At 41.6% G+C, this 18,731-nt stretch overlaps 4 protein-coding genes across 6 annotated transcripts; 1 reads left to right on the forward strand and 3 right to left on the reverse strand.

Moving 5' to 3' along the window:
- Window positions 1–5,298: 5,298 nt before the first annotated feature.
- On the reverse strand, window positions 5,299–13,690 carry stpg1 (sperm-tail PG-rich repeat containing 1). The gene is made up of 7 exons (XM_062410044.1): window positions 13,466–13,690; window positions 13,289–13,390; window positions 7,734–7,913; window positions 7,553–7,661; window positions 7,291–7,459; window positions 7,001–7,191; window positions 5,299–5,648 (listed from the first exon to the last, which is right to left on the reverse strand). The coding sequence occupies exons 1-7, from the start codon at window positions 13,556–13,558 to the stop codon at window positions 5,575–5,577; spliced, it is 918 nt and encodes a 305-aa protein (XP_062266028.1). The 5' UTR covers window positions 13,559–13,690; the 3' UTR covers window positions 5,299–5,574.
- Window positions 8,640–10,601, reverse strand: LOC133972533 (tripartite motif-containing protein 16-like protein). The gene has a single exon (XM_062410045.1). It carries the CDS (start codon window positions 10,467–10,469, stop codon window positions 9,876–9,878), a length of 594 nt encoding a protein of 197 aa, XP_062266029.1. The 5' UTR covers window positions 10,470–10,601; the 3' UTR covers window positions 8,640–9,875.
- LOC133972531 (tripartite motif-containing protein 16-like) lies at window positions 10,613–12,366 on the reverse strand. Its single transcript, XM_062410043.1, has one exon. The coding sequence runs from the start codon at window positions 12,322–12,324 to the stop codon at window positions 10,642–10,644; it is 1,683 nt and encodes a 560-aa protein (XP_062266027.1). The 5' UTR covers window positions 12,325–12,366; the 3' UTR covers window positions 10,613–10,641.
- Window positions 13,691–14,324: 634 nt separating the features above from the next.
- On the forward strand, window positions 14,325–18,031 carry meaf6 (MYST/Esa1-associated factor 6). 3 transcript variants are annotated; one of them, XM_062410515.1, is made up of 8 exons: window positions 14,325–14,482; window positions 15,576–15,691; window positions 15,818–15,905; window positions 16,004–16,049; window positions 16,125–16,317; window positions 16,877–16,906; window positions 17,425–17,458; window positions 17,560–18,031. In XM_062410515.1, the coding sequence occupies exons 1-8, from the start codon at window positions 14,393–14,395 to the stop codon at window positions 17,572–17,574; spliced, it is 612 nt and encodes a 203-aa protein (XP_062266499.1). In that variant the 5' UTR covers window positions 14,325–14,392; the 3' UTR covers window positions 17,575–18,031. The 3 variants fall into 3 exon arrangements, with proteins under 3 accessions (XP_062266499.1, XP_062266500.1, XP_062266501.1); XM_062410516.1 differs by having other exon boundaries at window positions 16,134–16,317; XM_062410517.1 differs by lacking the exon at window positions 16,877–16,906.
- Window positions 18,032–18,731: the final 700 nt, after the last annotated feature.

Here is an 18,731-nt window from a genome sequence, read left to right on the forward strand (position 1 = left end):
TGAGAATAAAAAAGGTTCAGATTTCCGTCAGCGAGGTCAAGCTGCAGCGAGTGGGGACGCACACTTCCGGTCAGAGGCTTTAGAAATAAAATAAAGAAGGGGGGGAAAAAAAATTGTGGGTCAATATTTTTCAATATAATGTGAAATATTGAAGTTTCTTTATCATGTCTTTATCGTTTAATTTCTACTTGCCACTGTAGTTCTCTATTATATTACTATCTATTAACAGGTGCTGTAAAATGTAAATAAGGTGTATACTGAGAGGGCGCAATACTAATACTAATACTAATTCTAATACTAATATCAATACCAATACCAATACCAATACTTAACGCTTTATTTCATTTTAACAATTCACTTTTACTTTTATCTCCCCTTGTATCTTAAACTGAATTCTTTATGTCATTTTTTTACTCTCTTCTACTGTTCATTATATTTGTAATTTGTGTTGGACAGAGCATTACATATTCCTGTATTTACTTAGCATGTTAAATATACAAACACTAATACGACATAACATATTTGACCTTATCCATGTTTTTTTTTAATTCATCCCACCAGAGCCAGAACCCTTAAAAAAACAAAACATATCCCAAAACAACGATTTACTATTCCCATTGACTTTGATGACTATCAATCATTAATTAATTTGTTTAATCACGTTTCATTTAAAGTGTTCCAGATTGCCAACGTTATTTTATTCCTTGAACAACTGCATTTTATTCTGAAGGCGAGTTTGCTTCATTTCCGGTTGTAGTCTCCTTCTACTTGATGCTGCTGAGCTCAGACAACCGGACTGTACCAACTGAGTGGAAGGGAAGAAACTCACTTACCCAGAAAACACCGGGTCGGATAATCGATTAAAGACGAATTCAACTCGTCAAACATAAATTGAATAATTTATCCACAGTCTCTCATTAGTTTCACTGACAGTATCAGAACAGCTGTGTCTGTTACCTCTCCCCTCCTGAACCCAGTGAATGGTTTGATCCATCAGATGATTTCCAGCAGCTGCAGAAGTGAATCTGTCACAACAGAGTATTCATCACACTGTCTGGGTCATTACTGCAGTTTTATACACAGTTTATTACAGTAATAATACACATCTACTTCATACATAAAACATCTATGTGGTGGAAAGCTTATTAAATCAGGTATACAAGTACAAATCAGATGTACATTAACTTGAGTATCTGCATTATGGACCACTTTATACTTTATACTATACCACTACACTTCAAGGATAAATAATGTACATAGATGAGATCTTTATGTACTTTATAAAGTAATGTAAGAAAGTATCTTATCTTGTATCTGTTTTCCCTTTTTTTAAAAACATGTGTAATGCACAACTTTGTACACCTTCAATTAATAATCTTTAACTGTGTATCTATATTTGACTTCAGTACTCTGACTCGGTTACTTGTATCTTTACTTAAACTTAAAATATCTGTATTGTCAATATCTCCATCGGCACATACTCTTTTTACAGTGGAAGCTTTGTAGCAGTTCTGGCTTCGAGACTTTCATCTCACAGCAGTGATCTTATTCATGACTCATTTTTACCTTTTATTATTCTAATGCGTGTGTGTTACCTTAACTGACCTTGGGATCAATAGAGTCTATCTTGATCATGACAGGAAAACTAATTCACTGGAATATCACTTGAATACTTATAAGAGATAAACAAAGAATGAATAAATCTACCTGCAACTATTGTGTAGTAATAATGGCATGTTTTAATTGGGGTTAGCACAAAAAAATAATTTAACCACATTTCTATCTATATAAAAAGAGAGAGGACATGATCTGCCCTTGTGAATTGCTGATGACACGCTGATTAACATCTGATGTGACCTTGCTGCCCCTGCAGGAGACAGAGCAGGTCCACGAGGACGTTCACTGTCCAGTCTGATAACGTCTGATCTGATAAAACCTGAATGAGAAGGAGGGAGATGAGAAAAAAGTCAAAAGAACAAACCACCTTCCCAGAAATCCATTTATGACACCATGACGGTATTAAACACTTTTTTTATTATAATAATTTCATCAAAATACAGTTTCTTACTCTGTGAATACTTGGCAATTAATTGGATATGTTGGATATCAGTAATAACATATTTACAGTGATTATTTTATCAATCTAATGTTGAATATGACGTTGTCTCTAACACTAGAAGATGGAGAAGGAGCTGAGTGGGAGGATCATTCATTTTTTAAAAGAGGCCTTTTATAAATAGTCTGACCACCATGTGTTTTCTGTCTTTTTGGCCATTAACATAAACAATTCAGATTAATTATAGATGAGATCATCGTCTTTTTCTTGAATCTGAAGGACATAAAGGGCGTGTTCGAGAAAAAGAGCGATCGTTTCATTAATGCTCGTTATGAGGCTCTTCTTTTAAAACATGCATAGAGGCCAAATGTATGTGAGTGTGAGCAGAGATATCAAATATGCATGACCCACTTAGCCTGGTGAAGAGACTGAGGGCTGTAGCTGATGTTATAGAAACCTGCAGAATATATAGTGTGAGGAATCCAACGCTTTACTCCTAAAAATGCTGCCTAACATTAACAGACTGTTGAAACACTCCTCTTTAAACTGTATCTTTAAAAACTTGAGCAGATTGAGCAAATCTATTCATGCACATTCCTTTAAACATGGTTTGTGGATATCGAGGACTATCATATTAAATGATTATTAACATCTATACAATTTGGTGAGAAAAACGTCAAAGTATGTATTTATGCACTTATTTATTCACATATTTCCACATTTAGCTATTTTTGCATTTGTGTATTTCTACAATACTTTATTAATGTATTTTCCATTCCTCCATATGTGGAGGCTAAAGATAGATTTAGATAAAATGCTGCCAATCAATCCACTGGTGGCTCTGCAACACACACAAAAGAGAAGCAGCTCCATCAGGGCTAATGGAGGGAGCTGAACTGGTGGTGGTGTGTGTCCGTGTGTTTGTGTGTGTGTGTGTGTGTGTGTCTGTGTGTGAACCATGCAGGGGTCGCCTCCGTCGTTCAGCCTGCGTGGACTCTCGGTTATAAATGATGTGTAAATGCAGTAATGGGATTTGGAAATGCAGGGACTGGAAATGTAATCCAGTGGTGGAGAGGGGAAGAGCCGGGAGCGTTCAATAAACCTCTGCTATCGTGTTCATCTGCATCAACAGTCTCCGTCTCTCTTTCCCAAAACACAGCAGACTAAAAGACTGTTCCACTTTACAGCTGTCTCCTTCTATCCATCCCTGTGTCTCTCACTGGAAACCGGTGTTTGTTTTTCCCTTCTGAATCCTCCTGCTGCAGATCATGTGTTTGGGACACGGGGCTTGTGTTTTTTAAGGCTTTAACCTCGAAATCAAAATTAATGATCTAATTTATCGCAGCGCATCTTCATCAGTGAACAGAGTCTTTGTTGCACAGCTGATGGTTTTCAGACCAGGATGAAATAACAGAAAACAGACTTGATCTTTAGTTAAACTCCCTTCAGGCTCTGTGAAGCTGCAGTGACACCGAGGATAAAGAGAGGAAATATGACCGACACACAGATTACCAGAATCCTCAAATGTGCTTCCATGTTCTTTTCGATGTACCCTCGTTTTCTAAGTCTCCAGGATTCCAGAAATACACCACGCGTCTTTGAATGACTCGAAACTGCAGAATCCACTGATGCATTGCCAAGCAACAGGCAGAAGCTCGAGGTGACGTGATTGGCTCGTCGCTCGATTGCATATAAGGAATAAGGAGGTCATTTCTAATTTGCCAAGATCATTAGGCGACTGATTCAATCTGGATGTGGTCCTAAACAAAGAGGTTTCTGAGCCAGATCCTTCGAGTGAGGCGTGTCCACACTCGCCTGCACCTGAGCAAGACATGCAGGGGTGCAGGGAGCCTCCCACAAACCCACAGAGGCATGTAGTTAATTGCCCCTTCAACACAGGACCACAAAAAGCACCAGAAAAAACAGAAACCCTGCAGTTGCAGATCCAAACACATGTCTGGATCCTCCCTGTGCGTCTGACCCGGAGGGGAAGGAGCAGAACTCTGTCTGCAAACAGAGGAGTTCTCAAATGTTCTTTCTTTGTATAAAACCCCCCCCACTTGTGCACAATGGTTTGGTTTTACAGGGCGAGCGCACACACATATTTGGAGAGAACACTGCTGAAGTCAGAGTCTGAATATAACTACAGCTGCTACTGCGGAGGAGTCAGGCCCGGCTGCAGTTGTTGTCGAGAGACAAGAGCCGAGCTGAAGGGGGGGGAATAAGTCTCCACCTGATTTTCTTGTGAGCAGATGACACTGTTGATCGCATCCTCTGCACTCGGAGATAAGCACGAGGCATAAATAACAACTCGCTGTTGTTTCCGCTGAGCAGACATGTCGGCCTGAAATTCATTTCCACGTTAGCAGCTGCAAATGTCGCGTCAGTCAGAGTTTTGTTTCAGTTTTGCACAGTTGAACATTTCTCTCTCCCAGAGCGGAAGTTCAACATTCTGTGAAATTCGTTTTATTTGCCTTCTGCCTCAGTTAAGTGAGAAGATAAAACTGTCACATCTGTGTGCAGGGTATTAGCAACTCCACTACCTCAGAGTCAGAGAGTGAAGCCAAAACATCCTCACATGGCTGCTGCCATCTTGGATTTCTCACATGAGTCTGTGCAGTTGTGATTGTTGAGTGAGAAGGATGTTTCATTACTTTATCCCTTTTATTACTTTAATGTATATAAGAATTAAACAAAGAATGGAAGAAATCATCTTTAACTTTTTAGTTGGGTCCATGTCCAATCTGCTAACATGGAGCAGGAGGGGTTTAGAACCTATACTGCAGCCGACCACCAGTGGGTCGATCAATATGTCTTTATATACAATCTATGTCTCTACCAACTCCTGGTAATCTTTATAGCTTTACAGATAACTTGATATGTTGATATTATGAAATTATTACTCAATAATATTAAAGCAAACGCAAATAATGAACCACCACACAAAAGTGAGGACAGAACACTGCTTCAGCCGCTGACCCGACAATGTAACACAGGAACAAGGGAGTGGCTGTGGTGTCCATTTGTCTTTGGGGTTGAGCAGCAGCAGCTCTGCCTCCCGCCCCGTCCGGCACATTGCTCACATACACAGTCACACTCCGGCCCTCGGTCGGCCCTCCAGCAGTTGGCACAGTGTCGTCATCTCAGGCTCTCAGCTGTTAGAGTGAAGCACCAGTGACCGGCCCAGCAGCTGCCGGTCGACCGCAGCTACACTTACTGCTGTATGGAAACTGGGAGGGGGGGGTTAAAACATATGGTTTTTGCTCTTACGTCACCACTTAAGATAAATACTGAATATGACCCCTTCTATCTCAGTCTCACATCCCACTACTCAGATTTAGACGGAACAGAGGCTCAATGATTGAAATGTTTAATTTCCATCTGTCTTTTTCCAGTAAATACCGATGTAAAAATGTCAAATACATTCTACTCGAGTACATTTAAACATTCAAACACTTAAGATGAGGACAGTCAGTTACTGTGAGTGTGAAGATTTGATGTTTTTCTCCTTGAAAGCTTCAAACCGGGAGCCAGACTCTGGAATCATTGTAGAAGAAGGAGTGCTTCGACAGAATCTGTGGATTGTAGAAACCTGGAAAGAGAAAGACCAACGGCTGTTAGATTAGATGATCCACTGAGTACAGTTAAACAGGATATTAGTCAGAGCTATGCTTGGGGACGTCTTCATTCTTCCAACTACTGCCAGAGACAAATGGAAAACCTGAGCTGCAGCCACCAAAACTGAATCATGCACTCATGACACGGTTTTCTCATTCGGCCTGAAACTGGTAAACAGGGTGAAGTGTATATAATAGGACAGCTATCAGTTGCAGAGGAGTCACCCGTCTCTCTTGCTTCGGGCGAGCGAGCGCTTGGTCTCTCCCTAAAATCCCCAAAGTCTGGGGCTTTCCCTTCTTCTAAATGTGTCACAGCGTATTGTGAGGATTTACCTTTTCAGCTCCAGGCCAAGAAAATGTGTTGCTGCTGCTGCTTCTGATTTTCTGCCTCTCAATGTCACTTCCATGACGTGAATAGTTCTTTTGTGTGAGATTTATGACGGGTTGTAAACAGGTAGAGTTTAGTGTTCGGCTCGAGTTGATATCCAGTGACCAAACAGATTAGAAACAGATGTCAACTAATCAGTGAAATTGATGTGGTTTGTGGGACGAGTGACAGCAAATGTAACCTTAGGAGACGTCGTAACAATTAATGATATAGATACTCGAGGTAAACCACTGTATCAGTCAGACCTCATTCACATTTTCAAACTTTTCAGCTTGATAACTTGATTTCCATTCCTGCTGCACACAGCCAATATTTACATGTTTATGTTTGTTCCATAACTACAACAACATGCAAACCCCAGTTCTTACCTCGCGCGGGAGCTCATTCTGCTCATAAACAGCAGGACTATCGATGGAGATAAATTGTGAAGTGGGTCTGATGAATTTCGAGGCAGATTCAGGAAGTTAATTTATGATGAATATCATTAAATCTTAATATTCACCTCTTTTCCTTACGATAACTCATTTCCATACACTCCTGTCAGCAATTTCCAATATTTCCCCACAGTCGTTTCCATCCGCTCTGGTTGGATTTGCAGATTTTGTTTTGCAAATCTAGTCTAATCCCACATTATTTATGTAAAGCTTTTAAAAATTAGCATGTGACTGCAACCAGCTAACTAGTGTGTGGCTTCCGGAGGTCAGACACCAGATTCAGAGCCTGTTCTTCAACTGTGTCGTTAAAGAAACGGTTTATTTAGCATGGCCCCAAAAGAAGGTGTTCATTGTGTTTTTTTAAACCAAAAAGTTTTTCTCTTTCCCAGCATTTCATCTATTTGTGGTTATTCACAGAATGAAAGAAAATAATAACAACCAGAGTTTCCTGTGAAATGCTCGTTTTCAAAGCATCATTTGAGGATTTTGTTTGAGTGGACATTACCTGGACCCGGCTTCACTTCGGTGCACAGGTATTGGGGTAATCTTTCAGTTCTGGATGCAAACGCCGCCGTGAGCATTGGATGCTTGGACATGGCGTCAGGATTCTGTATATCATACTGCCCGGGGCCTGGCAGGGGCGGATCCTTAGCAACAGTCAGGGCAGGCTCTGATCTCCCCAAATAACAACCCCTCCTTAAAACACAGTAAACACAGATTTAACATTTAAGATGATAGAAAACAAACATTGTTTAATAACCTACCCAAAGCCGTAGAAATTGGGGGTACACTCACGGTAGGAGGGTCTTCTTCACTGGTGTGGGGGCCCTATGGGGACTGTAGGCTCCAGGGCCGGGAACATGTTTGTCCACGAGAGCAGGGATTCTCTGGGTTTTAGATCTGAAGGGGGACAAGACCACTTTGGAGGTGTGCTGGATCCTGTAGTTGTTCACCTCATAGTGGCCTGTGACAAATGTATAAGGCAATATTACAGCTTAAGGTTTAAAAAAAGGGAGTTATACAATCTGATTATATGTGATTAAAGTGAAGTGATTACATGGCGAAGGAAGGTTTTTATCTGGATAGAAAGAGTCACGTCCCGTTTTTGAGAGGAAAGCTGAAGTACCGACCACTGAGGAGAATCTCTCTCTACTCCCACAGCTGACCTGAGAAACAAAAAGCTGCACATCACAAAACCACTCGACAATAAAAGCAACATAAATAAGTCAGATACGTACGTCATATTGATTTGGAGCTGGAGTTCTCTGCTTGGGACCGTTTGGCTGCACAGCCAGCGGCGGCCTGAACGCCCTGGAGACGCCCGAGCTAAAATCATACTTGTTTATGAAGGAACTCTGTGTGTTGTAGACATTTGGTCCTGGGATGTTTCTCTGTGGGTTACTGTAACCCCCGCTTCCCTAGTGGAGAAAATGAGATATTATAAAATATGATATTGGGGTTGATATACAAAAACCTTTCTTTCATAACAATTTAACCAAATATCTTAAGTATGAAACAATTTAATATTTTGTTTTAAAATGATTCAACCCGAAACATTGCACTGGTCAGATTTGATTTGAATTTTCATAGAGGTTTTTTTAACTTAATTTTCACCTTCTGGGAGATTCTGTTCACTTTAATTGACGATACAACACGAAAAGTGATATAAGAGGAGGGACACACGGCGAGTACTATAATTAAATTTGACTAGTTATTATGACAAAAAGTAAATGAATAAGGAATTCAGTGTATCATAACTAGAATTTTACTCCTGGAAGTGTTGGAAACAGGATTTAGGTTTTAAGAAATGTACAGAAAATATGGGGAAAAAATTACAGGTTCCTGGTACATTTAACATTTCCTTCTTGTTCTGTCGCACTGTGGGAAGAGTTTATTCACCATGGCTGATGACAATCAAAAAAAGTCACATTATAAGTTGCCAGGTTTTTAAGAAACTATGAATGATTCTCATGATTAAATATTCCTGAACATGGGGACATTTTTCACATAAGTTTATATGAACTTTGATGGAAGGCTGAATGTAGAACAAGTGGTGTCTGGTTTGAAGATGACTGAGCTCGTACTGACTGAGGTGTGTGGATAGGGCCACCCACTGGTAAATAAAGACAAACACATGGAACAAGTGGTGTGATAGTGGTTTATTGTGTGTGTCATCAGAAGTTACTGGAAGCAAACCAGAGCCGAATCGTATCTAAAACCTTTAAATGTGTTGTCCTTTGTTATACTAGTATTCCGGGTATTAGACTTATCAATCTCATCCTACCTGAAAGATTAAACAAATGTATACTGAAGGCTTGATTACAACATAGACAGCAATATGTGATAGAGAAAGCTGATATAGAATGAAATCAGTTGAAGAGCTAATACTGAGAATATTCCACCAGCTTTGCATTTGCAAGTTGGTGTTTTGGATTATATAAATATAAATTGCTAAACTTTACTCTATATCAGATTCGGGAGTAAAAACAAATTAAATTAATTAATAAAAAAAAACTGTCAGACAGCTTTAAAAACAACAATATTATATATTATAATATATCTTAACAAAATATACTGTTACACACAAATACTACATCATGCATTTTCTGTGTTGATTTTCTGTTTCACTCACACTCATAAAGAAATCATCCAAGGCTGAATCTTGCTCTTTGAAAAAACTTTAATTGATAAATCCTTAAAATCTTTGGAGGGGTTTAACATTTCTGATTGCAACTGTACATACATCGTACTCTCACTGCTGTAAAGAGTTATACAGATGAACGTGGTATTAACATGAACATGGCTTCAGTGTAACAAGTGATCAACATGCTAGGTAATGACAAAGACGTTCAACAACAACACAAAGTCATAGGTTTACTTTTCTGGCTGACAATGTTCCCAACTAACTGAAACCAGGGTCCAGCTGAGCTCGGCTCGCATACTCTTGTTTTCAACTTCCTTTAAGTTCCCTGTTATAGGCTAACTTCTGCAAAAAAAGTGTCAACATTTCCAAAATTCCTAAGCTTAACTTCCCGTGCAAAGTTTCCAGAAAGTTTCCGGAAATGTTCCGCCCCTTTGCAACACTAATCAGGATCAATACAGCTTCTAAAACATCACACAACCTGATTTCTACATTGATTTAGAAAACAACAGCAACATTAGTTCATTCAAAAACATTCATGTCAGTGTAATTATAGATTTCTGTCTTTACAAAGTGAGAAGTAAATCTGTGTGATAAAGGAAGGTCAGTGTTTGATTGACAGCTGATCTCTGTGCGGAGCAGAAACGTCACCACGACGAACTTTGATCAACAACATGGAGACAAAAGAAGTTAAAGATTCACACACAGAATCTAAATCACTGCTTTTAATGACTCAAGTCTATTTGAGTTTACAGAACTCAGCTGTGGCTCCAGAACCAATCCCAACTCCAGCATAGAGAGGCTGAGTGAATGTGGTCTGGACTCTGTGGAGGAGAGTCATGGTGTCAGAGACTCTGTAGAAGGACAGAACACCTGCACTGTGATCCAGGTACACTCCTACTCTGGAGGACACAGGACCTGACACTGGAGTCTCGATGCTGTTGTAAAGAAAGATATAACTACTTCCGGCACACACTAACGACCAAGATTTATCATTGTAGCCAAATCTACATTCATGTGAGTTTCCTGCTCTGCTGATATTCTTGTATGTGACTGCTACATGAACTCCTACTCCCACCTCCCAGTAACAACGTCCAGTCAGACTCTCTCTACTCAGGACCTGACACCAACAAGTGAATCTGTCTGGGTGATCAGAATAAGACTGTTGTTTCCACACACGTCTTACTTTTCTGTTTCCCTCAGATAATAACAGATATCTGTTTGCTGTGTTTGGATCCAGTGTGATTTCCTGTGAATATCTTAAGAAGTCAGCTCTGGTCTGTGGCTCTGGTTGTCGCAGTAAAACATCATCATAATTATAGATTTGTACCATTACAAAGTGAGAAGTAAATCTGTGTGATAAAGGAAGGACAGTGTTTGATTGACAGCTGATCTCTGTGCGGAGCAGAAACGTCACCACGACAAACTTTGATCAACAACATGGAGACAAAAGAAGTCAAAGATTCACACACAGAATCTAAATCACTGCTTTTAATGACTCAATTCTATTTGAGTTTACAGAACTCAGCTGTGGATCCAGAACAATAAACCCTAACTCCAGCATAGAGAGGCTGAGTGAATGTGGTCTGGACTCTGTGGAGGAGAGTCATGGTGTCAGAGACTCTGTAGAAGGACAGAACACCTGCACTGTGATCCAGGTACACTCCCACTCTGGAGGACACAGGACCTGACACTGGAGTCTGGATGCTGTTGTAAAGAAAGTTATAACTGTTTCCATCACAATGTAACGACCAAGATTTATCATTGTATCCAAATCTACATTCATGTGAGATTCCTGCTCTGCTGATATTCTTGTATGTGACTGCTACACAAACTCTTCCTCCCACTCCCACCCCCACCTCCACCTCCCAGTAACAACGTCCAGTCAGACTCTCTCTACTCAGGACCTGACAATAACCAGTGAATCTGTCTGGGTGATCAGAATAAGACCGTTGTTTACTCATATATGTTACTTTTCTGTTTCCCTCAGATAATAACAGACGGTTGTTTGCTGTGTTTGGATCCAGTGTGATTTCCTGTGAATATCTCAAGAAGTCAGCTCTGGTCTGTGGCTCTGGTTGTCGCAGTAAAACATCCACTTGAGACACAATCTGTAAAATGTCTTTTTCTGTCTCACTCAGAATGTCCTGTAGTCGACCTCTGACCTTTGACACAGCTGCTATCACGTCCTCAAAGATCCTCAGAGGACGGATCCTGATGGTGGATGAGTGTGTAGATCCACTGAGTGGTGACAGTGAGGGGTAGTTGTGTAGAAACTGGTTGTGGTCCTCTGTGTCTGAGAGCTGCTTCAGTTCCTGGTCTTTCCTCTTCAGCTCAGTGATCTCCTGCTCCAGTCTCTCCTGAAGCTCTCTGACTCGACTCACTTCAGTTTCCTGCTGGGATCTGATCTGCTGCTTCACATCAGAGCTTCTTTTCTCCAGCAGACGGATCAGCTCAGTGAAGATCTTCTCACTGTCCTCCACTGCTTTATCAGCAGAGCCATTGATGGCCTCCTCCTCCTGCTGAAGCAGCTTCACGTCTTTCTCTGTGTCCTGGACTCTCTGCTGGATTGTTTGTCTCCTCAGCCCGAGCTCTCTCTGCCTCTCACTCCATTCTGCTGCAGCTGACACTGTGTCGTGGTCTTTATGTTCATCCATAGAGCAGAGATAACAGATACACTGCTGATCAGTGCGGCAGAATATCTTCATCACCTCGTCGTGACGAGAGCAGATGTTCTCCTGGAGCTTCTCCGAGGGCTCCACCAGCTTGTGCTTCTTCAATGGAGCTGACTGAAGATGAGGCTGGAGGTGTTTTTCACAATAAGAGGCCAAACAAACCAAACAGGACTTGAGAGCTTTCAGTTTTCTCCCAGTGCAGACATCACAGGCCATATCTTCAGGTCCAGCATAGCAGTGATCAGCAGGAGCAGCTTGGAGTCCAGTCTTCTTCAGCTCCTCCACTAAATCAGCTAACATGGTGCTTTTCTCCAGGACAGGCCTCGGTGTGAAGGTCTGTCTACACTGAGGACAGCTGTAGCTTCCTCTCTCCTCCCCTTTGTCCCAGTGGTTGTTAATACAGCTCCTACAGAAGCTGTGTCCACAGACAGTGGTCACCGGATCCTTCAGTAGATCCAGACAGATCGAACAGCAGAATCTTTCTCTGTCCAGTTGATTTTCTTTCTGCGCCATTTCAGCTGCTGCCAGAGACTTTAGAACAGTTTCACTTCCTCTGAACACAAACAGATCTCTGCTCCTCCCCCTTGTTCACTCCCTGCAGTGACTCAGCTCCCACAGTTCACAGCTTGTTGTTCAATGGTTCTTACACTGACACATCTGTGAATGGAGTAGACAGACAGATCCTTACTGGGAGGAGCTGGTTGTGAGTTCTTTATCTGTGTCATCACATCTCAAAGTGAATAGTTGCACTGGGAACTGTCACATTCAGCTCACAACAGCACAGCTTGTAATATTCACATTCTTCAAAGTTTCCAGAGAAGGTGGAAATTAGGTGGAAGGTGGAAAGTAAAAATGTGGAATATGGCCAAAATGGCCACTAAATGCAAAACAGCAGATGTCCTGTTGCGTTTTTCCAATTGCATCCATTGACTTTATGTTTGTCCGGTCATGATACACTTATGTATCGATTTTTGTGAAGATCGGTCAATGAGAACGCGTTCCGGGGTCTCGGGGGGCACCGTTGTGCCATTTTGCCACACCCATTGAAAATTCCTCCAGAATACGTACATTTTCACCACTTTCAAATTTTCTGCAAATTTTGTCAGAATTTGAGAATGTTAAAGCCTCAAAAGCCAATTAATTTGCCTGAATAATAATAACCCTTACCATTTCAACAAGGCCTCACTGTCTGTCACTGTCTGTCAGTGCTTGGGTCCTAATTCTATTTAGCTGCAAAAAGTAATTGGCCCTTTTCATAAAAGACATGTTGATATTTCACGGTAGGAAATTTCTTGCTGAACAACACAAAGCCATTGTTATTGTTATTAGTATCAACCCTGGTTTTCCTCCTATGGCTGTTATGACATGTAAACACTTTTTACGTCGGACCTGGTGAGTTTCAGGTACTTAAACTGGATCTCAGTGTTTTTTATGACCTTGGGCCAATAAAAAGAAATGAGCAGTAAGAGTTCCTGACCTTGGACGCCACGAAGCCTGTGGTGCCTTTCTTCGAGAAGGACGGACTTTTGACTTCAGCAGTGGAAACACAGCCGTAGCTGCCCGGTCCTGGGTTTTCATTCTAAAACACAAACACAACATTATGACAACATTTAGGATTTTTGATTTCTAATGTAAAAAGAGTTGAATCTCCTACCGGATGGAGTTGTGATGAGAATCTCTTCGTCTGAGATGAAAACCCTTTCTTCTCTTGATTTGTTGTTGTCACTCTTTTGTATTTCGCTGCCATGGACGATGAATCCAGAGTTTTATCTGAAGTAAGATCAGATTTTATGTTTTGTATTTTTTAGCTTAGTATAAAATCTGTATTTAATTAAATACTCGATCCATGTTTTCCATCATAGGTTAAAATTGTTTTTTAAATCTGAAGCCAATGATAAAGCGCCCGGGTTGTGATGCCATGGCGACGTAGAAACAGAGAGTGATGACGTGCAGGGTTGCCAGACCGGAAATTAACGTCAAAGACAAAAACGTAAATGAGATAAAACAGTCACAAATCAATAAAATCTGAACACACAGAGAAAATAAACACATTTTTAGATTCAGCGTGACTTGTTCTTTCCAATTATATCTTTATATATTTATGTCCACAGCGTTTACACGTCCGGAAATCATAGAGAAACTCGATGCAGCCGAACTTGCCTTGGAATAAACTCATTTTAAAGTTAAACCATGTGGCAGAGCAGCCACGTGACATTTATGAAATATAAAACATATTAAACATGGACTTTTATTGAATCATTCGGCGAGTTTTATATTAGAGATTGTACACATCTCACACAGTTCAGGGGCAACAATACAGAGATGCATGTTCGTGACGGGTTTTGACGCATAATGTGAAAGATTATAGACAAGAATATATAAAAATGCACTTTTGCTAAATTCAGAATGAGCTGATTTCTGTGAGTCAAACGTGGCATCGCAGCTCCGGCCCGACCCGCGGGTCCTGCAGCGGTGCTTCGGGGACATCTGCCGGTGAAACAGCTGCACTCCAGCGGTCGCTTTTCTGCCGCTCGCCCGCCCGCCCGCCGCTGCTCCGTCCCCCAGATTAGCTCGATCCATCATGGCGATGCACGCAAAGGCGACGCCGCCGCAGATCCCGGACACCCGCCGGGAGCTCGCCGAGCTGGTGAAGAGGAAGCAGGAACTCGCCGTGAGTTAAACGTCGCCGCTGGGTTTTTATTTAGCAGAAAGAAGCAGAGCGATCATTTTTGTTTATCACCAAGAACAACGGCTAACTGTGCGTTAGCTTCGTACCGGGAGCGCCGCTAGCCGAGGCCTTGCTAAGGGCTGAGCTAACTGTGCTATTAGGAGTTAATTAATACTGGGTTTCTCCCGCGTTCCCCTTGGTTTAGCTAGTTTCATCAATATGTTCAGTTTGTAGACATGATCTTGTTTTTTAATTGTATTTAAACACGATTCTGCAGCTGTGTTGACTGCCTGTGTTAGCTAGTTCAGCTAGCTGAGCTACACGCAAACCCCCGCCCGGTTTGCTGGAGTTCTTCGCGGTTCCTCAGCATCGCTGTGTAGCCGCGGCTAGGAGAGCATCTCAGGGGTTAGAGGAGCGAGTCACCGCCTGGTAGTGGATTCTGGAGAAGCTGTTGAAGTTAGTCTTCAACCTGTCGTCAAACATCTGATCTGTGATCTGTCTGCAGCCACGATCGCTCGTGTGTTTACATCCCTGTCCCTAGAACACAGACTCAGGGGGATGTGATCACACACCTGAGCTGCCTGGGTCTTTCTGAAAGTGGGGGTTGGACATAGAGAAAAAGAGAGGTAGAGAGAGATGGGTCGAGATTGATATAGATCGGGAGAGATGGAGGAAGATAGAGAGATTGAGGTAGATATAAAGAGAGAGGAGGCTGAGAGATAGATAGAGGGTTGTAGATAGATTGATAGAGGATGGGAGAGAGATTGATAGTGAGAGCAAGATGGATGGAGAGATAGATAGAGAGGAAGATAGATAGATGGACTTAATTGATCCCAAGTTGTGAAATGACCGTGACAGCAGCACGTCAGGGGCGTTACACACGGAGCGAAGTAGCTATGAAACAGATACGAAGAATTAAAATAGCTCAAAATATGTAATAAACATAAAATGCACTAAAAACTGTACATACTCCCTGGTGTTTATTGTAAATCATACACAATCAAGTACTAGAATACACAATAAAGTACTAAATATAGTAGAGCAAAGAATCTTCCTCAATGTTTTATATATAATTTGATGTTTCCATGTTTTCTAGGAGACGCTGGTGAACTTGGAAAGACAGATCTATGCGTTCGAAGGCAGCTACCTAGAAGACACCCAGATGTACGGCAACATCATCAGAGGGTGGGACCGGTACCTCACCAACCAGAAGTAAGAATCGGATATAAACCTAATTACAAATGACAGGAGGATGTTCAATTTCGATGGGAGGAGCTTCAGAATGTAGCTTTTTAATTCAGCCATGATTTGTGATGTTTGATTTTGTGATTCCTGCAGGAACTCCAATAGTAAGACCGACCGACGGAACAGGAAATTCAAGGAAGCGGAGCGTTTATTCAGCAAGTCGTCGGTCACATCAGTTGCAGTAAGTCCCTCACTCCCATTGTACTGTTCCTCACAATGTCCTTATTGATCCTTCTCTTCAAAATAAAAGCTGATCATCTGACCTGTCTCTCTTCACAGGCAGTGTGTGCGCTGGGTGGGATTCCGGATCACATGAATGAAAAGCGTGAGTTTTTAAAGATATAAATGTTTCTCTTCGTGTAATTTCCCGACACTGAGTTTGTGTCCTGGGTCCCGTCAGGCGAAGCAGGCAGCGGCACAGAAAGCGACACGTCCCCAGATCTCCAGAACCAGGAGAACGAGCCCAGCCAGGAGGACACGGAAGACGTGGACTCGACGCTGCAGGACCTCAAGCCCCAGAAGGCCGCCTCCTCCTCCTCCTCAGGCAGCCATCACGCAAGCCACAAAAAGAGGAAGAACAAAAATAGACACAGGTATAAAAGTCAATAACAAGATAATGGATCAGCAGGTTGTTTGATCTCATCCACTGATTGTTCTGTTAACTAGAGCCTGACAGATTTAACCTGGTTATGACTTTAGATTTGTCGATTTGAAAACCTTCACGATTTAAATTTACAGTTTTTATTTAATTAGGCTATTAAATGATATAAGCACTTACATTTTCTTCACTGAAGGGTTTGATAATGACCTCTTAGCACCTGATGGGGATGTTTGCGTTCTCACGTTCAGCTTCCTCCGGATAATTGAAGGAAAAAGTGAATATAACAGTCAGTAAATAAAGTTGTTGGCACCAGTTCAGCCCAGTAACCATCTATTTAAGGTCGGCCTGTGTTTTTCTGACTGTTTCTAACCGCACTCTGACGCAGCAGGAGCTCCACCTCACACGTGGTGAACCTGCGTCCCTCTGTAGAGTCTGGTCTGCAGTGTAATGTAGGCGTAGGGCTTTAGTCTCAGGTCTGTGAACTAACCGCTGCTGCTCTCTTCCTATCCCCCCCCCCCTCCCTTTTTTAATGCTGCACCCCCCTCCCTCAGCCCTTCTGCCATGTTTGATTATGACTTTGAGTAAGTCGTACTTTTACTTCCTGCTCCTGTGGTGTTTACGTGCTGCCTGCTGTAAACTCCCATCCTCCACTTCTCCACCCTGTACTTTCTTTTTGTCTTTTCTAAACCTGCTCTGCTTTCGTTTCTTCTTCATGTCGAGTTTGAGATGACGCCTGTCGGTCTCGCTGCATGTCCAACACTTCATTCTTCTCATTGTGAATGCAGCATCCAACACCCCCATTAGATTATCTTGCTTGTTTTTGTTTAGGGGTATTTTTCTTCTGACCCCAGATTCATTGTGTTTCGTCGATTCCAACAATCAGAAAATCATTGCTGGTTCCTGTCACACGATGGTTTGGCCAATGATTTGTGCATAAAACAAGAACACACACATGATCATTTAGCGTTCTTGTTATAGGCTTGTTCTTTAAGGCTTCCTCATGGTATAGTAGTGGCACCACTTTTCACCATAACCCCTGCAAGACAGATCTGAGGTCTGAGGATTGTCTAACGCAACCTTACTTCTTCTTTTGTTGCAGGTTTGACATGAAGGTTAACAAGAAACCACGAGCTGTAAGTGGAATCAGACACTGACAATAAAGATTTTACCAAACTATTTAATGTGCTGTTACTTCCGTCATTCCTCTAATCCTCTGTCTCTCCTCCTCCTGCAGGATTATTCAACTTAAAGAAGTCGACTGGAAAAAACCCGAACACACACACATGAGGAGGATGCATGTAGAGAAACAGAGATATCTGGACTTTGTGAATTTTGTATGCCTTGTTTATTTTATTTTTTTAAACCATCATATCTCACTCAGCCTGTACCGTGTCCATTGCTTGATACATTCCCCCCCCCCTCCCCTGCCACATACCTGTGGTCATGGTCCAAACTGTGACCTTCTGATCTAAGTAGAACTGTTGATGAGGCCGCCTCCAGAAACGCACCATTTTTGTATAGTGTTAAAAAGAGAAGTGTATTTATTATGTAGTTAATTTTTTGATGTTTTACATTGTGAGAACGTTTTGCTTTTTTTTGTTAAGCATCACATGGTCGTTCAACCCCCCCCCCCTCCTGAATACCCTGAATTCTTTTATTACATTTTTTGTTTTGCAAAAAAAATAATAAAACGGCAGTAGCTGGAATCTGTTCTGCTTATTTGTGCGGCTGTCGGTGAGGGCGGGGCCTCGAATCACTCCACACAGTCGTTAAGGGGTTGTCATAGGTTGAGGTCTGGTTTTAATAACCATCCTCAGCCTCTGTTGTTTCTAATGTCAAACTCTGACAAGACACTGAAACCTTGAACGTGACCGTAACTGTTTGAGTTCCCACACATGTGGTCCATTAAAAAAGCGACATTATGGAACGGTTCCCCTTTTTAAAGAGGCCAAATATTATTCCACTATTATAGAAAATAACCAGCGCATTCTTGAGTGACGGTTTGTTGTATGAAAATAGTTCCTCGAGTAAACAGAACGGACAGATGACAGTTCACTGCCTTACACGTACGGTGACATGGCTTTTCTCAGTCATAAACTTTAATGTCCTTTTTTTAACACAATTCATTTGTGATTAACAAATGTCTGGAAGTAAAAGGTATTCAGCAGTTCACTGTCTTTGCATTCAGCTTGCAGTATCCCAACTTTTCACTAGATGCCGCCAGAGGACACGGCTAGTTGAGATTTAAACCGACAAACTTAATTTTAATCAATCTGAAATTTATACCTGCACGTCTTTAATAGTATTTATACACATGATCAAACATACACTTAATAAGATAGGAGTGTTAAATTTGAAGTTTACACAATATTGTCGTAAAACTCTTTAAAGCATTCTGATACAGTG

This window comes from Platichthys flesus, chromosome 17, assembly GCF_949316205.1.
Source record: "Platichthys flesus chromosome 17, fPlaFle2.1, whole genome shotgun sequence".
Lineage (NCBI taxonomy): Eukaryota > Metazoa > Chordata > Actinopteri > Pleuronectiformes > Pleuronectidae > Platichthys > Platichthys flesus.

Coding starts and splice junctions, on each gene's coding strand:
- LOC133972533 (XM_062410045.1), bottom strand. CDS start 10,469: ATGGTACAAATCTATAATTATGATGATGTTTTACTGCGACAACCAGAG.
- meaf6 (XM_062410515.1), top strand. CDS start 14,393: ATGGCGATGCACGCAAAGGCGACGCCGCCGCAGATCCCGGACACCCGC. Junction 15,906..16,003: donor CGTCGGTCACATCAGTTGCA/GTAAGTCCCTCA, acceptor CTCTCTTCACAG/GCAGTGTGTGCGCTGGGTGG. Junction 16,907..17,424: donor ATGTTTGATTATGACTTTGA/GTAAGTCGTACT, acceptor CTTTTGTTGCAG/GTTTGACATGAAGGTTAACA.
- LOC133972531 (XM_062410043.1), bottom strand. CDS start 12,324: ATGGCGCAGAAAGAAAATCAACTGGACAGAGAAAGATTCTGCTGTTCG.
- stpg1 (XM_062410044.1), bottom strand. CDS start 13,558: ATGGCAGCGAAATACAAAAGAGTGACAACAACAAATCAAGAGAAGAAA. Junction 7,460..7,552: donor TAAAAACCTTCCTTCGCCAT/GTAATCACTTCA, acceptor CATTTGTCACAG/GCCACTATGAGGTGAACAAC. Junction 7,192..7,290: donor GTGAAGAAGACCCTCCTACC/GTGAGTGTACCC, acceptor CTGTGTTTTAAG/GAGGGGTTGTTATTTGGGGA.